This window comes from Podarcis bocagei (assembly GCF_964188305.1).
Source record: "Podarcis bocagei genome assembly, chromosome: 5".
NCBI classification, from domain to species: Eukaryota; Metazoa; Chordata; class Lepidosauria; order Squamata; family Lacertidae; genus Podarcis; species Podarcis bocagei.
The window spans coordinates 58,416,690-58,430,586 of NC_138129.1; the positions used below are offsets into that span (position 1 = coordinate 58,416,690).

General features: G+C 47.3%; 1 protein-coding gene across 6 annotated transcripts in view; it reads left to right on the top strand.

Annotated features, from left to right (window-relative positions):
* Positions 1 to 13,897, top strand: part of OSBPL9 (oxysterol binding protein like 9) — a 69,349-nt gene that overhangs the window by 22,017 nt on the left and 33,435 nt on the right. For 4 of the 6 annotated variants that reach the window (XM_081193153.1, XM_081193154.1, XM_081193150.1 and 1 more), the window contains exon 4: positions 11,862 to 11,938. In XM_081193153.1, the coding sequence (XP_081049279.1) occupies positions 11,862 to 11,938 (77 nt within the window). Of the gene's footprint in view, positions 1 to 11,861; positions 11,939 to 13,373; positions 13,640 to 13,735; positions 13,875 to 13,897 lie in introns of those variants that run through there. The other 2 variants (XM_081193152.1, XM_081193155.1) reach the window with 2 other exon arrangements.

Below are 13,897 nucleotides of genomic sequence, written 5' to 3' on the forward strand. Positions count from 1 at the left end.
TGCCGTGCCCCGGTCCCAACGACAGACGACACACGACGGCATAGCAAGGTCAGTCGCAAAATATCCTAAATATAGGGAGAGGTGGACGGGTGTTCCGATGCATGAGCTGAAAGAGGAAGCTCTGGGTCATGTGCATAGGCTTATATAGGTCCCTCGATCCATTTAGACTGCACCCCATTGGCCAGATTATTATTTTTTTAAAAAAATAATATTTATTACTTTTCCAACAATTTAAACACTACAAAAAGAAAAGAACAATACAATACAATACAAAAACACTACATAACACTAACATATTAAACTAACAAAACAAAACAAAAACCGTTTAAAACACATCAAACAATTTCAATATCTTATCTTTCATTCACTTATTTCAACGACCTCCTCACACCTCCCTTTTTGTATTCCACTTCTGTTAATTGTTTCAGCAATTCCTTTCCATCTTCCTCTGTTTTCTATCCTATAACTATCTTGACACATTCTAACCTTATTTTTTCCTTTAATATTCTATTAATCTATTTGTACTTAGTTCCTTATAACATTTCTACTAAAGCCATATAACTTCATTCCAACATTTTTCTAACATTCATTAATTTTACAGTATTTCTGTAAATAGTCTTTAAACTTTTTCCAGTCTTCTTCCACCGACTCTTCTCCCTGGTCTCGGATTCTGCCAGTCATTTCCGCCAGTTCCATATAGTCCATCAACTTCATCTGTCATTCTTCCCTGGTGGGTAAATCTTGTGTCTTCCAATACTTGGCGATAAGTATTCTTGCTGCTGTTGTTGCATACATAAAAAAAGTTCTATCCTTCTTTGGCACCATTTGGCCGACCATGCCTAGGAGAAAGGCCTCTGGTTTCTTCAGGAAGGTATATTTAAATATCTTTTTCATTTCGCTATAAATCATCTCCCAGAATGTCTTGATCCTTGGGCATGTCCACCAAAGGTGAAAGAATGTACCTTCAGTCTCATTACATTTCCAACATTTATTGTCGGGCAAATGGTAAATTTTTGCAAGCTTGACTGGTGTCATGTACCACCTATAAATCATTTTCATTAAATTTTCTCTTAAGGCATGCCGTGAATTTCATACCTGTGGTCCATAACTGTTCCCAGTCAGCCATCATTATGTTATGTCCAACATCTTGTGCCCATTTAATCATAGCTGATTTCACCATTTCATCCTGAGTGTTCCATTTCAACAGCAAGTTATACATTCTTGACAAATTCTTGATTTTTGGATCTAACAGTTCTGTTTCCAATTTTGATTTTTCCACCTGGAAACCAACTTTTTTGTCCAAATTGTATGCCTCTATTATTTGGTAATAATGGAGCCAATCTCGCACTTTGTTTTTCAATTTTTCAAAGCTCTGCAATTTTATTCTGTCTCCATCCCCATTGGCCAGATTAAACCCAGCAACGAGGGACCTACCAATCGGGTGTTGTGGCTTGTCCAATATACCCACCCACAACAGTCTCCAGGTCTCACCGCAACACGTACCCTCTTTGAGGGAGGACACGCTTTACTAACGTTGGAGTGTCTAGCTGTCCTTCCTCAGTGCCTTCATTTGAATTTGATGGATTGGGGTAAATGGAATAGGAATGAGAATTCTAGTCTCTTATCATAATGTCATTCCTTACCTGTACATCCTCCCTCCCTTACTACAACTGGAGCCAGATATGAGGGCCCATTTGCTTTGCCAATCCTGGCCCTGCTTATGCCCAACTGAACACTACTTTTCTAAGAAGAAAATGGGGAACACTTCATCCTTTGCTACGTTGTAAATTTTTTGTCTGAAAATACTTGTATGGCTTTTGAAATATGGTTATTGAAATGTGTTCTGATGTCATCCTCAATAACCTTCCCTTATTTGGTTATATTAGGCCTTCGGATAGATAAAAGCTTGCATTTTTAGCACCATAACTAGTGTCACATTTGTCATTGGGTTTAAAGACGATCTTGTCTTCTCTGCAGATCCATTGGAGGTATACTTTATAAATGTCACAGTTACTGATACATGATGGTCCATTGTTCAGTAACAGAGAAACCTTTATTCTGAGACAAGATTTCTGTTGATATTTGGAGGGATAAACTGAAGTAGAGAATCCTTGCAGTGAACTTAGTATACATTAGGGATGAAGAACTCTGAAGGGGGCCTATTATTTCAAGGGCAATCTGTTAAGAGCCATATGTGAGCAGTGGGTAGAGCCAAAGCTAGCAGTAGGTGGGAAAAGAGCTCAAAGTGCATAGGGACACATGAAATTAGACTACGGGTCACAGATTGCCTACCCCTAACATAAATCTCTGAAGTAATATTCTCAAATCTGAAATATATACATTAATCATAATATATTCACTAAAATTATCTTATTGTAACATTAAATGTAGCCTGCCCGCAGAAAATGGATCCTATACATATTGTTATACTAGAAACTTCTTTTTGGGAGGAGGTCCCCCTAATATTACCTGCCTTTCTGCTTGCTGAGAGACCACACGGCCCTCTCTTCACTCTGAGTTGTGGCTAGATGTGGGACTTCTGCGTTACCAAAGCATCAATATTAATGACATAGGAGGCGTAGACTTGTTCTGTTCATAGAATCAGAATTGTTGAGTTGGAAGGCACCCCAAAGGTTATCTACTCCAACCCCCTGCAGTGAAGGCAGTGTCTATGAATTCTGTCCACATCCTCAAGCTATGCAAACTTTAAATAATCCACACACCAAGCAGTCCTCAATTATACATCCCCTGAATTTGTAATTGCTGTGGAAACCAAGGTGGAACAACTTTGTTCAGTGTTTCACAGCATAGTCACAGTGTACTACAAAGTAGTCCCTTTATCGCCATCATCCATTTATCCTCCCTTTTAAATAGTCCCTGAGAATTGATCTTAGCAGCCATGCAACAGGCAGAAACCATAGCTAAAGCCTTTCTTGCAATGATGGGAGTTTGAGACATGTCAGTTAATGACATCAGGGGTCACTAGAGGAAACATGTAAGTCAATGGCTAATGCAACACCAGCCCTGCTTGGTGAGAGACAACTAGGGAAAACTGCTCCTTTTGGGGGCGGGGGGGGGTTTACAAATGTTTTCCTCCAGGAAGCTTAGGGCATAAGCTTCTAATTATGTGTAAAGGAAATTAGTTTTCTTCAGTTTCTTTCTGTGTTATTTTCCAAAAGCTGTCTTTAACTAAACAATTGTCTGCATGAAACGAAACTTCTCTTTGCCTTTCTTCCTCCTGTACACTCATCATATTTACTCTGGTGGTTCTACTAATCATCCAGATTAGATTTGGGGACAATGCTGGGGTTGTGTAAGGAAAGAGAGCAAGAAGTTCCAATGTTCTCACAGAAATTGTTCCATGCACACAATGACATAGCTGGATACAATTCCAAATGTGTACTTTGTGCCTTTTGGCATAAACTAGGAGGCCTCTTAACTCAGATATGGTTCAGTAATGGAAATGATACTTTGATCATGGAGTAGTGCCACCTGTATGTTAATCCTCAGCATGGTGAATACCAATGGGCAAGTTTAAAATATTAAATCTATATCCTTTGTCTCAAATTGATATGTAGGGCTTAGGTGCTACTGCAAGAGTTCTCGATCATGATGCTCACACTACCTACCTTGAGATGCAGCTTTTGTGCAGTTGTGGGCACTGGCGGGGGTTAAATGAGATGGCTTTTGAGTTGCTCTTTTCAGGATTGCTAACATTCATCACTTGATTGTGTGTCTGAAATTTTGATGCTGAGGCTGAGAAATCTATTGGGGTGGGGTAGATTTCCAGTCTGTGCCTGCAGATTCCTGGGAGGGAGGCCCCAGTGAGTAATGGTTGCTTATCTTTCCTGTGCCAAATTTGCAGTGTTTGCTCCTGTTTCCAATCCTGTTAAACAAGTATATGATGCTGCTGGGTGTCATCATTTCATCATCTGACTGACAAAAGAGCTCAGTATCACCACTTTTACATGCCCTAAGACCTATATTATCTGTGTTTATTCAGTGGTTGGGACTAAAAGCAAGCATTTTTGTTTAGTCGTTTAGTCGTGTCCGACTCTTCGTGACCCCATGGACCAGAGCATGCCAGGCACTCCTGTCTTTCACTGCCTCCCGCAGTTTGGTCAGACTCATGTTTGTAGCTTCGAGAACACTGTCCAATCATCTCGTCCTGTCGTCCCCTTCTTCTTGTGCCCTCCATCTTTCCCAACATCAGGGTCTTTTCCAGGGAGTCTTCTCTTCTCATGAGGTGGCCAAAGTATTGGAGCCTCAGCTTCATGATCTGTCCTTCCAGTGAGCACTCAGGGCTGATTTCCTTAAGAATGGATAGGTTTGATCTTCTTGCAGTCCATGGGACTCTCAAGAGTCTCCTCCAGCACCATAATTCAAAAGCATAAATTCTTCGGCGAACAGCCTTCTTTATGGTCCAGCTCTCACTTCCATACATCACTACTGGGAAAGCCATGGGTTTAACTATACGGACCTTTTTTGGCAAGGTGATGCCTCTGCTTTTTAAGACGCTGTCTAGAAAAGCAAGCATACTGAAACTAAATTTAGGAAGACCAAGAATCAGTACCTTTGACAATAGGGATTAGTGGAACACTGGTTTATAGTTAATAGAGATGAACCTCCATTAGTTAGTTAGTTATTTGAAGTATATGTGGCTCTATTGTGGTACCTAGAAATCAGGGTTTTAATGGTGATTAGGTGCTCTTTTGTCCAACCCTAGCCAATGAGAAAAGTGCTACCCTTTTGGGCTGATTCAGACCTTGTAGTACTTATGCATGTCTTCATAATTTCTAACCTGGTCACAGTAACATATTTTACTATGGGGCTGTTGAAGTCAGTTTGTAATCTGCCCCCTCCTCCATGTGATATATATGTAGTAAGATGACTGTACTGACAGACATCCCACCCCTGCTCCATTTCATAGGCTGCCACTTGTGGAGATGAGGGAAGCTTGACATCATACTGACATAATATCAAAACTTTATCTCTAGTTGTTATGGTGCCAGAGGGAAAAATGAGCTGTGAATCATACCTCAGTTTTAATGCTTAGTTCTAGCTTGAGAAGGCTGCTGGCTCTTGGCAGTCTCTAGGGATTCGTGATGTTTATCTTGGTTTTGTGGGCCTGTTCTGTCTACAGTTCATCTATTCCCTCACTGGGTAATATGAACAACACTGTAATATTGCTTCCATAAATTGAACTGTCACTTAGCTACTACAAGGCTGCAATATTGATGCAGTACCGCAATAAAATATGCACTGATAATTAAAAGGCTGAACATACCAGGATAAATCTGAATATTTGCAGTAACGTAAATAGCTGCTTTGATGTAATTGCTCTGACAAATATGAATGTAACATTTGTTTACAGCATTTTGAATCTACTTAGTTTACTGACTTTTCATCTCTGTGAACACTCATACACTGAGCTTCATGATCAAGCAGTGATTTGACCCTGTGAGCTTTGCAGGACCTAGATGTGTGTAGTAATAATAATAATAATAATAATAATAATTTATTATTTATACCCCGCCCATCTGGCTGGGTTTCCCCAGCCACTCTGGGCGGCTTCCAAAAGAATATTAAAATACAATGATACATCAAACATTAAAAGCTTCCCTAAACAGGGCTGCCTTCAGATGTCTTCTAAAAGTCTGGTAGTTGTTGTTCTCTTTGACATCTGGTGGGAGGGCGTTCCACAGGGAGGGCGCCACTACTGAGAAGGCCCTCTGCCTGGTTCCCTGTAACTTGGCTTCTCGTAGTGAGGGAACCGCCAGAAGGCCCTCGGTGCTGGACCTCAGTGTCCGGGTAGAACGATGGAGGTGGAGACGCTCCTTCAGGTATACTGGACCGAGGCCGTTTAGGGCTTTAAAGGTCAGCACCAACACTTTGAATTGTGCTCGGAAACGTACTGGGAGCCAATGTAGGTCTTTCAAGACCGGTGTTATATGGTCTCGGCGGCCGTTCCCAGTCACCAGTCTGGCTGCTGCATTCTGGATTAGTTGTAGTTTCCGGGTCACCTTCAAAGGTAGCCCCACGTAGAGCGCATTGCAGTAGTCCAAGCGGGAGATAACCAGAGCATGCACCACTCTGGCAAGGCAGTCCGCGGGCAGATAGGGTCTCAGCCTACGTACCAGATGGAGCTGGTACACAGCTGCCCTGGACACGGATTTAACCTGTGCCTCCATGGACAGCTGTGAGTCCAAAATGACTCCCAGGCTGCGCACCTGGTCCTTCAGGGGCACGGTTACCCCATTCAGGACCAGGGAATCCCCCACACCTGCCCGCCTCCTGTCCCCCAGAAACAGTACTTCTGTCTTGTCAGGATTCAATCTCAATCTGTTTGCCGCCATCCATCCTCCAACCGCCTCCAGACACTCACACAGGACCGTCACCGCCTTCACTGGTTCTGATTTGAAAGAGAGGTAGAGCTGGGTATCATCCGCATACTGATGAACACCCAGCCCAAACCCCCTGATGATCTCTCCCAGCGGCTGCATGTAGATGTTGAAAAGCATGGGGGAGAGGACAGAACCCTGAGGCACCCCACAAGTGAGAGCCCAGGGGTCTGAACACTCATCCCCCACCACCACTTTCTGAACACGGCCCAGGAGGAAGGAGCGGAACCACTGTATGACAGTGCCCCCAGCTCCCAGCCCCTCAAGACGGTCCAGAAGGATGTTATGGTCGATGGTATCAAACGCCGCTGAGAGATCCAGCAGAACTAGGAAACAGCTCTCACCTTTGTCCCTAGCCCGCCGGAGATCATCAACCAGTGCGACCAAGGCAGTTTCAGTCCCGTGATGAGGCCTGAATCCCGATTGGAAGGGATCCAAATGGTCCGCTTCTTCCAGGCGTGCCTGGAGTTGTTCAGCAACCACTCGCTCAATCACCTTGCCCAAGAATGGAAGATTTGAGACTGGGCGATAGTTGGCCATCGTGGCCGCATCTAAAGATGGTTTTTTAAGAAGCGGTTTAATAACCGCCTCTTTCAGCGGGTCTGGGAAGGCTCCCTCACGGAGGGAAGCATTCACCACCCCACGAAGCCCATCGCCCAGCCCTTCCCGGCTAGCTTTTATAAGCCAGGATGGGCAAGGATCAAGGAGACAGGTGGTTGGTTTCACTCGTCCAAGCAGCCTGTCCACATCCTCGGAGGTAACAGATTGGAATTGATCCCACACAATTTGACTAGACAGGACTCTAGCACTCTCCCGCCCCGGCCCTGCTCCCACGGTGGCGTCTACCTCTTCCCGAATCTGAGCGACTTTATCTGCAAAAAACTTTGCAAAATCATTGCAGGAGATCATGTGGCCCGTACTGGGCCCCGATGTGGCAGGTGGTTCCGCTAAATTGCGGACCACCTGAAAAAGTCTCCTGCTGCTGTTTTCTGCAGATGCAATAGAGGCGGCGAAGAGAGCCTTCTTCGCCGTCGCTACCGCCACTTGGTAGGCTCGACACTGAGCTCTAACCTGTGTCCGGTCAGCTTCAGAATGGGTCATCCGCCACCGGCGCTCTAGCCGTCTCAACGATTGTTTCATTGCCCTCAGATCCATGGAAAACCACGGGGCTGTCCGGGCTCCATGCAATCGGAGAGGGCGCTTCGGAGCCAAACAGTCAATAGCCCTGGTTAACTCCGCATTCCAGCGGGCCACCAGGGAATCAGCTGAAAGGCCATCAACATGGGATAAAGCATCCCCTACCACTCTCTGGAAACCATTTGGATCCATTAAGTGGCGGGGGCGGACCATCCGAATTGGTCCCACCTCCCTGCAGAGGGGAAGGGTCGTGGAGAAGTCAAGTTGCACCAGGAAGTGGTCTGACCATGGCACTTCTTTTGTTTCGCTTTTACTTAGTGTCAGAACACCAACATCCATGGAGGTAAACACCAGGTCCAAGGCATGTCCGCGGCTATGGGTTGGGCCAAACTTATTCAGGGACAGCCCCATGGAGGCCATGCTTTCCACGAAGTCCCGAGCGGCCCCTTGTAAGGTTGTGTCGGCATGGATATTAAAATCCCCTAGGACAACCAAACTAGGTGTCTCCAGGAGAACATCCGCCACAACCTGAAGCAGCTCGGGCAGGGAATCCTTGGTGCAGCGGGGAGGTCGGTACACCAAAAGGAATCCTGTACTGCCCCTATTGCCCAACTTCCAGAACATGCACTCAGAGAACTGGGTCTTCCCAATAGGACGCCTGGTGCAAGCTAATGACTTCCTAAAAATCACTGCAACCCCCCCTCCCCGCCCACAAGGCCTGGGTTGCTGTGCGTAAGAGAAACCTGGTGGACAAGCAGCGGCAAGAACAGGCCCATCTGCTTCACCCAACCAAGTCTCTGTTACACAAGCCAGGTCAAATCCTCCATCCATGATCAAGTCATGGATGGCAGTGGTCTTATGAATCATTGACCTGGCATTGCACAGCAGCACCTTCAGGCTATGTGGGTATCCCTTGCTGATTCTAGTATCCGTCCGGACAGGACCAGACCCGGAGGCAGGGATAGTCCTCAGACAACGACTAAACCTGCCTCCTCTGTAATGACATGGTCTGGTCTTAGCGTAACTCCTCCTCCTACCCGTGATCACTGAGATCGGTTGTCCCAGCGCATCCCCCTCTGTGGAACATACCCCAGCCATTTTGATGGCTGGGACCCACTCCCCGGCAGCCCTGACCCTTCCCCTTAAGAACAAAATAAGACCTTAAAACAATCAAAAACCCCAGAAAACAAAAAACAATACAAATGAAAAACTATAAAAATTACAAATCCATTAAAATCAAACAAATTCCCAACCAAACATCCATCCCACCCCCATCCCCGTCCCCGCATATACAAAAAAGAAAAAGAAAAGGAAAAGGAACATTTTAAAACATCTTAAAAAGAACTCTGCGCCCCTCCGGATCCCCCTGGGCCGCAGCAGCAGTGACAGCAACCGTCCCTGTGAGTCCTTCAGGCCCCGCCCTGGGCCAGATGGTGAGTGGCAGGGAGGAGCAGGGCCCTCAGACACCCACACAGGAGAGTCCTCCTGGGCAGCAGAACGCAGCAGTCCCTGTGAGTCCTTCAGGCCCTGCCCTGGGCCAGGTGGTGAGTGGCAGGAAGGAGCAGGGCCCTCAAACACTCACACAGGAGAGTCCTCCTGGGCAGCAGAACGCAGCAGTCCCTGTGAGTCCTTCAGGCCCCGCCCTGGGCCAGATGGTGAGTGGCAGGGAGGAGCAGGGCCCTCAGACACCCACACAGGAGAGTCCTCCTGGGCAGGAGAATGCAGCAGTCCCTGTGAGTCCTTCAGGCCCCGCCCTGGGCCAGATGGTGAGTGGCAGGAAGGAGCAGGGCCCTCAGACACCCACACAGGAGAGTCCTCCTGGGCAGTGAACGCAGCAGTCCCTGTGAGTCCTTCAGGCCCCGCCCTGGGCCAGATGGTGAGTGGCAGGGAGGAGCAGGGCCCTCAGACACCCACACAGGAGAGTCCTCCTGGGCAGCAGAACGCAGCAGTCCCTGTGAGTCCTTCAGGCCCTGCCCTGGGCCAGGTGGTGAGTGGCAGGGAGGAGCAGGGCCCTCAGACACCCACACAGGAGAGTCCTCCTGGGCAACAGAACGCAGCAGTCCCTGTGAGTCCTTCAGGCCCTGCCCTGGGCCAGGTGGTGAGTGGCAGGAAGGAGCAGGGCCCTCAAACACCCACACAGGAGAGTCCTCCTGGGCAGCAGAACGCAGCAGTCCCTGTGAGTCCTTCAGGCCCCGCCCTGGGCCAGATGGTGAGTGGCAGGGAGGAGCAGGACCCTCAGACACCCACACAGGAGAGTCCTCCTGGGCAGCAGAACGCAGCAGTCCCTGTGAGTCCTTCAGGCCCTGCCCTGGGCCAGGTGGTGAGTGGCAGGGAGGAGCAGGGCCCTCAGACACCCACACAGGGGAGTCCTCCTGGGCAGCAGAACGCAGCAGTCCCTGTGAGTCCTTCAGGCCCTGCCCTGGGCCAGGTGGTGAGTGGCAGGAAGGAGCAGGGCCCTCAGACACCCACACAGGGGAGTCCTCCTGGGCAGCAGAACGCAGCAGTCCCTGTGAGTCCTTCAGGCCCTGCCCTGGGCCAGGTGGTGAGTGGCAGGAAGGAGCAGGGCCCTCAGACACCCACACAGGAGAGTCCTCCTGGGCAGCAGAACGCAGCAGTCCCTGTGAGTCCTTCAGGCCCTGCCCTGGGCCAGGTGGTGAGTGGCAGGGAGGAGCAGGACCCTCAGACACCCACACAGGAGAGTCCTCCTGGGCAGCAGAACGCAGCAGTCCCTGTGAGTCCTTCAGGCCCTGCCCTGGGCCAGGTGGTGAGTGGCAGGAAGGAGCAGGGCCCTCAGACACCCACACAGGAGAGTCCTCCTGGGCAGGAGAACGCAGCAGTCCCTGTGAGTCCTTCAGGTCCCGCCCTGGGCCAGATGGTGAGTGGCAGGAAGGAGCAGGGCCCTCAGACACCCACACAGGAGAGTCCTGTAGTCTTTATATTAATTACATATATAAACCTAACAATATTAGAAGCTGCTTTTAATATTGTAGCTGCTCCCGCTACAAAAGCTTATGCCAGAATAAACTTGTTAATCTTTAAAGTGCCATAGGACTTGAGGAGACTAGTTTCAGGATGCTTGAAGTGTGACCACATCCTTCCCATAGAAGTGTGGGCAGTGTTTAGGAGTAGACTAAGTTCCTTCCTGGCTCACATATCACATGCTGATTTTTTCAGTTTCTTGGCGAGTATTGACCTACTTCATCTGTGAAACAGACAGCTGTGAATCTTTGAGTTAGGGTGACTGGACTGGAGGCAGGCCAATGTTTCAGCATCTTTGCTTGCTTAACTGTGATTCTTCCCCCAGATATCTATTGCACTGAGTGAGCTATTTTGATTACTATATATGTGCTTGATTCACTGAATGAAAACAAAATCTCACCATTTGAATTATTATTGCCCACCTTTGCACTTTGAGTTATTTACGTACCCATTTAAAAAACTTTTTATTGCTTAGAAGTGTGCAGATGTACTTCCAATAAACTCTGAAGATCCTATCAGTTTCAATTTTGACTCAGTTATCATTAATAGCAGAATGTCAAAACCACAGAGGGCCTCAGCAAAGGAGGTGCCTATAGTGCAGGACTGCTGATAGCATATTCATGCTGTACCTTCTCCACTTTCAGCTATTCCCAGATTGCAGCTTGTTTACTTTGTTCTGAGGCAGCTGTTACCTGCATAGTCCCACCTCTTAATCTGCACGAACTAGTCTGGAATTCATGTTTCTCTCATGCTAGATTTGTGATATCTTGAATGCTGGAGCTTGCTTTTTATGTATAGGATTTTTTGGATGCATTTAAAATGAAAGTAGAACCGCTGGAAGTTACCATGTAAGTGAACTATGTAAAAACTAGCTCCATTCTCTAAAATAAGTAATATAATGTGGACTAGAAATATTATAGACAGGATGGGAGCACTGCAGCTGTCTGGCTGTCTTGTCATTTTATAAATGGAGAACCTTGAATCAGTTCATTTCTTCTGTTCCCATATATTTCCATCCTTAAGATGGCTACAAGCACAAGTTGATAGCTATTGCTTGGGACATACTAGTATGAAATAGTGAATTATTTCAGTTTAGCTAATATTCAGGAGTATTTGTACTGTAGTTGCCATAAAAACTGTGTTAGGATTTCAGTCATGTACTTATTTTTCACAATATCTTCAAACTTTCTCATTAGCTATAATGTAGGCTTGTCTCTCAGCAAGCAATTTTCATTTGATTAGCTTTGCTTAACTAACAGGACATTTTATTACTCACCTGGGATTGGTTTAAGTTTCCAATTGTTTCTTTAAGGCCACTTAAGTATATTTTTAATACTCTTCCAGCTCGAGATGCTGATGAGAGAGAGAAATGGATTCATGCTTTAGAGGAAACCATCCTTCGTCATACTCTTCAGCTTCAGGTGCGTTAGTCAGTTTAGCCTAAGCTAAGCATATGTTCTGCATAATACCTGTGTAAAATGTAATCCATACTAATCTCTATTCCATGAGTGTATATTTGTTCTTACATTTATTGTGAAATTAAGCCATATGTCATGTCTCCATCTTGCAAATATAGCACCTCAGTTGATAAATTTTACATTTATTATTGCCGGTCTGTGAATGAGAAACCTTTGTAACTGAACTGGAGATCTAAGAATACAAGGACGGGAAGATTCCTGTGATGATTGTTATGTGGACTCTACTCAACAACCTGTTCACAGTTTTAATTTCTATTTTCTTTACCTGAAACAAAGCCTTGGATTAAAAAACAACAACATAGAATGGAGGCAATGTTAAGATCATTACAGGAATCTTCAAGTCACTGCACCTCTGGATCTCCAGTTCATCCAAATAATGAACCTGTACTCTTTGCCAAAATCTTGCTTATCAAGCATTGCTTATGGTAGCATACAAATACCACTGAACTATACAGAAACATATCCCAACTCCTGTGTTTTTGTAGTGCATAATGATGGAGAAATTAGTGCTGTCTGTGTTGCACATTGGCAGAAGGGGAAAGGGAACCAAACAAAACTAAACCTGCATATTTTTGCTTTGAAGCCTTTGCTATGTAAATATTCCTCCTGAGAATATTAGCCACTCCAAGGTGCTATCACAGAAAGGGATTGCTTTGGAGACACTGGCACCAACTATGGATAACAGCAGGTGCACTTTAATATTGAAGCTAATGAGCAAATGCAGAGGCATATTATTGGGCATCAATCATAGTGACGTTTCAAGTGAGAAACGTCTGAAAATGGCAGCTTGGCACTGAAGCATGCTTTACTTGGGATTCAGCCGCATTCAGGCCAGGTGATGTTTTATTCTCCCTTTCCTTCTCATGGCTGCTCCGTGTGTCGCCTCCCCCCCCAAAAAAGGTGTTGGAAATCGGGGGAACTAGATTTTCCTTTGGCCTCATGCTATGGTGAAGATTCCTCTGACAGGAGCAGCTTTCCAGGCAGTGTAAGGGGCTGCTGGGCGGAAAACCCCCGATGCGCAGAGTGGAGTTGGCCTGGATCCACGCCAGTGATACCTAGTTCCCCAAATAGTCAGGATTCGCAGCCCTAGCCTTGCGATGATTCTTAAATGGATTTAGTATTCTGCAGAAACTATGCACACGCTACGCTTAAACGCGGTGAAGGACAGTGAGCTACAGAAATCTAGGCGGATGCGAAAAGTTAGTCTTAGCATCTTAGCCATGCCTGCCTGCTCAGAAGTAAGTCCTCTCGTAGGTAAAACGGGGGTCAGGATTGCGAAATGGAAAAGAGCGATCGGCGCTGTAGCCAATAACAAGAAAGCTGCCGGAGGCATTTCAGATGATGCAAGAAGGCAGGGGGCGGGTGAAATATCCGGATGAGCCCGTGTCCTCCGTGGCGCTGCGCGTGAGGTTAGACTCCAAGCAGCCCACTGGGTAGCGAGGCGGCGGCCGAAGTCAGTCGGTGCTGCGGATGCCAAGGCAGCCCTTCCAATCAGGGCTTCCTTTCAGCGCGCGGCGATTTGGTCTTCCTGCCCCGATTGCTGGGTAGAGGCTACCGCTGAAGGCGGGAGATTCCCGGGACGAAGGATGCTCTCGAGAGAAAGCGGGAGGAAGCCGGCGGCGCCAGCTGGAAGGAAGCAGCCCGGTGTGTATGGCTATTATGCGTCCCCCTCTCAGTCGGTGCGCGGGGCGGGGGAGAGGAAAGGGCCGGGCTGGGAGGCACCTGACCCGCAGCCAATCGGGAGCCGGCTCGGTGCGAAGGAGAGCCTCGCTGCTTGCGAGCGGTGGGCTGGCGCCGCGGCTTCCCTGCGGGCAGGGGGCCCAGCCGACGACAGACCCCGCCCGGCAGCGTGCCCGGGAGGGGAGGAAGCATGGCTTGCGTGAGTAGGGCCGGGCGTTGGGG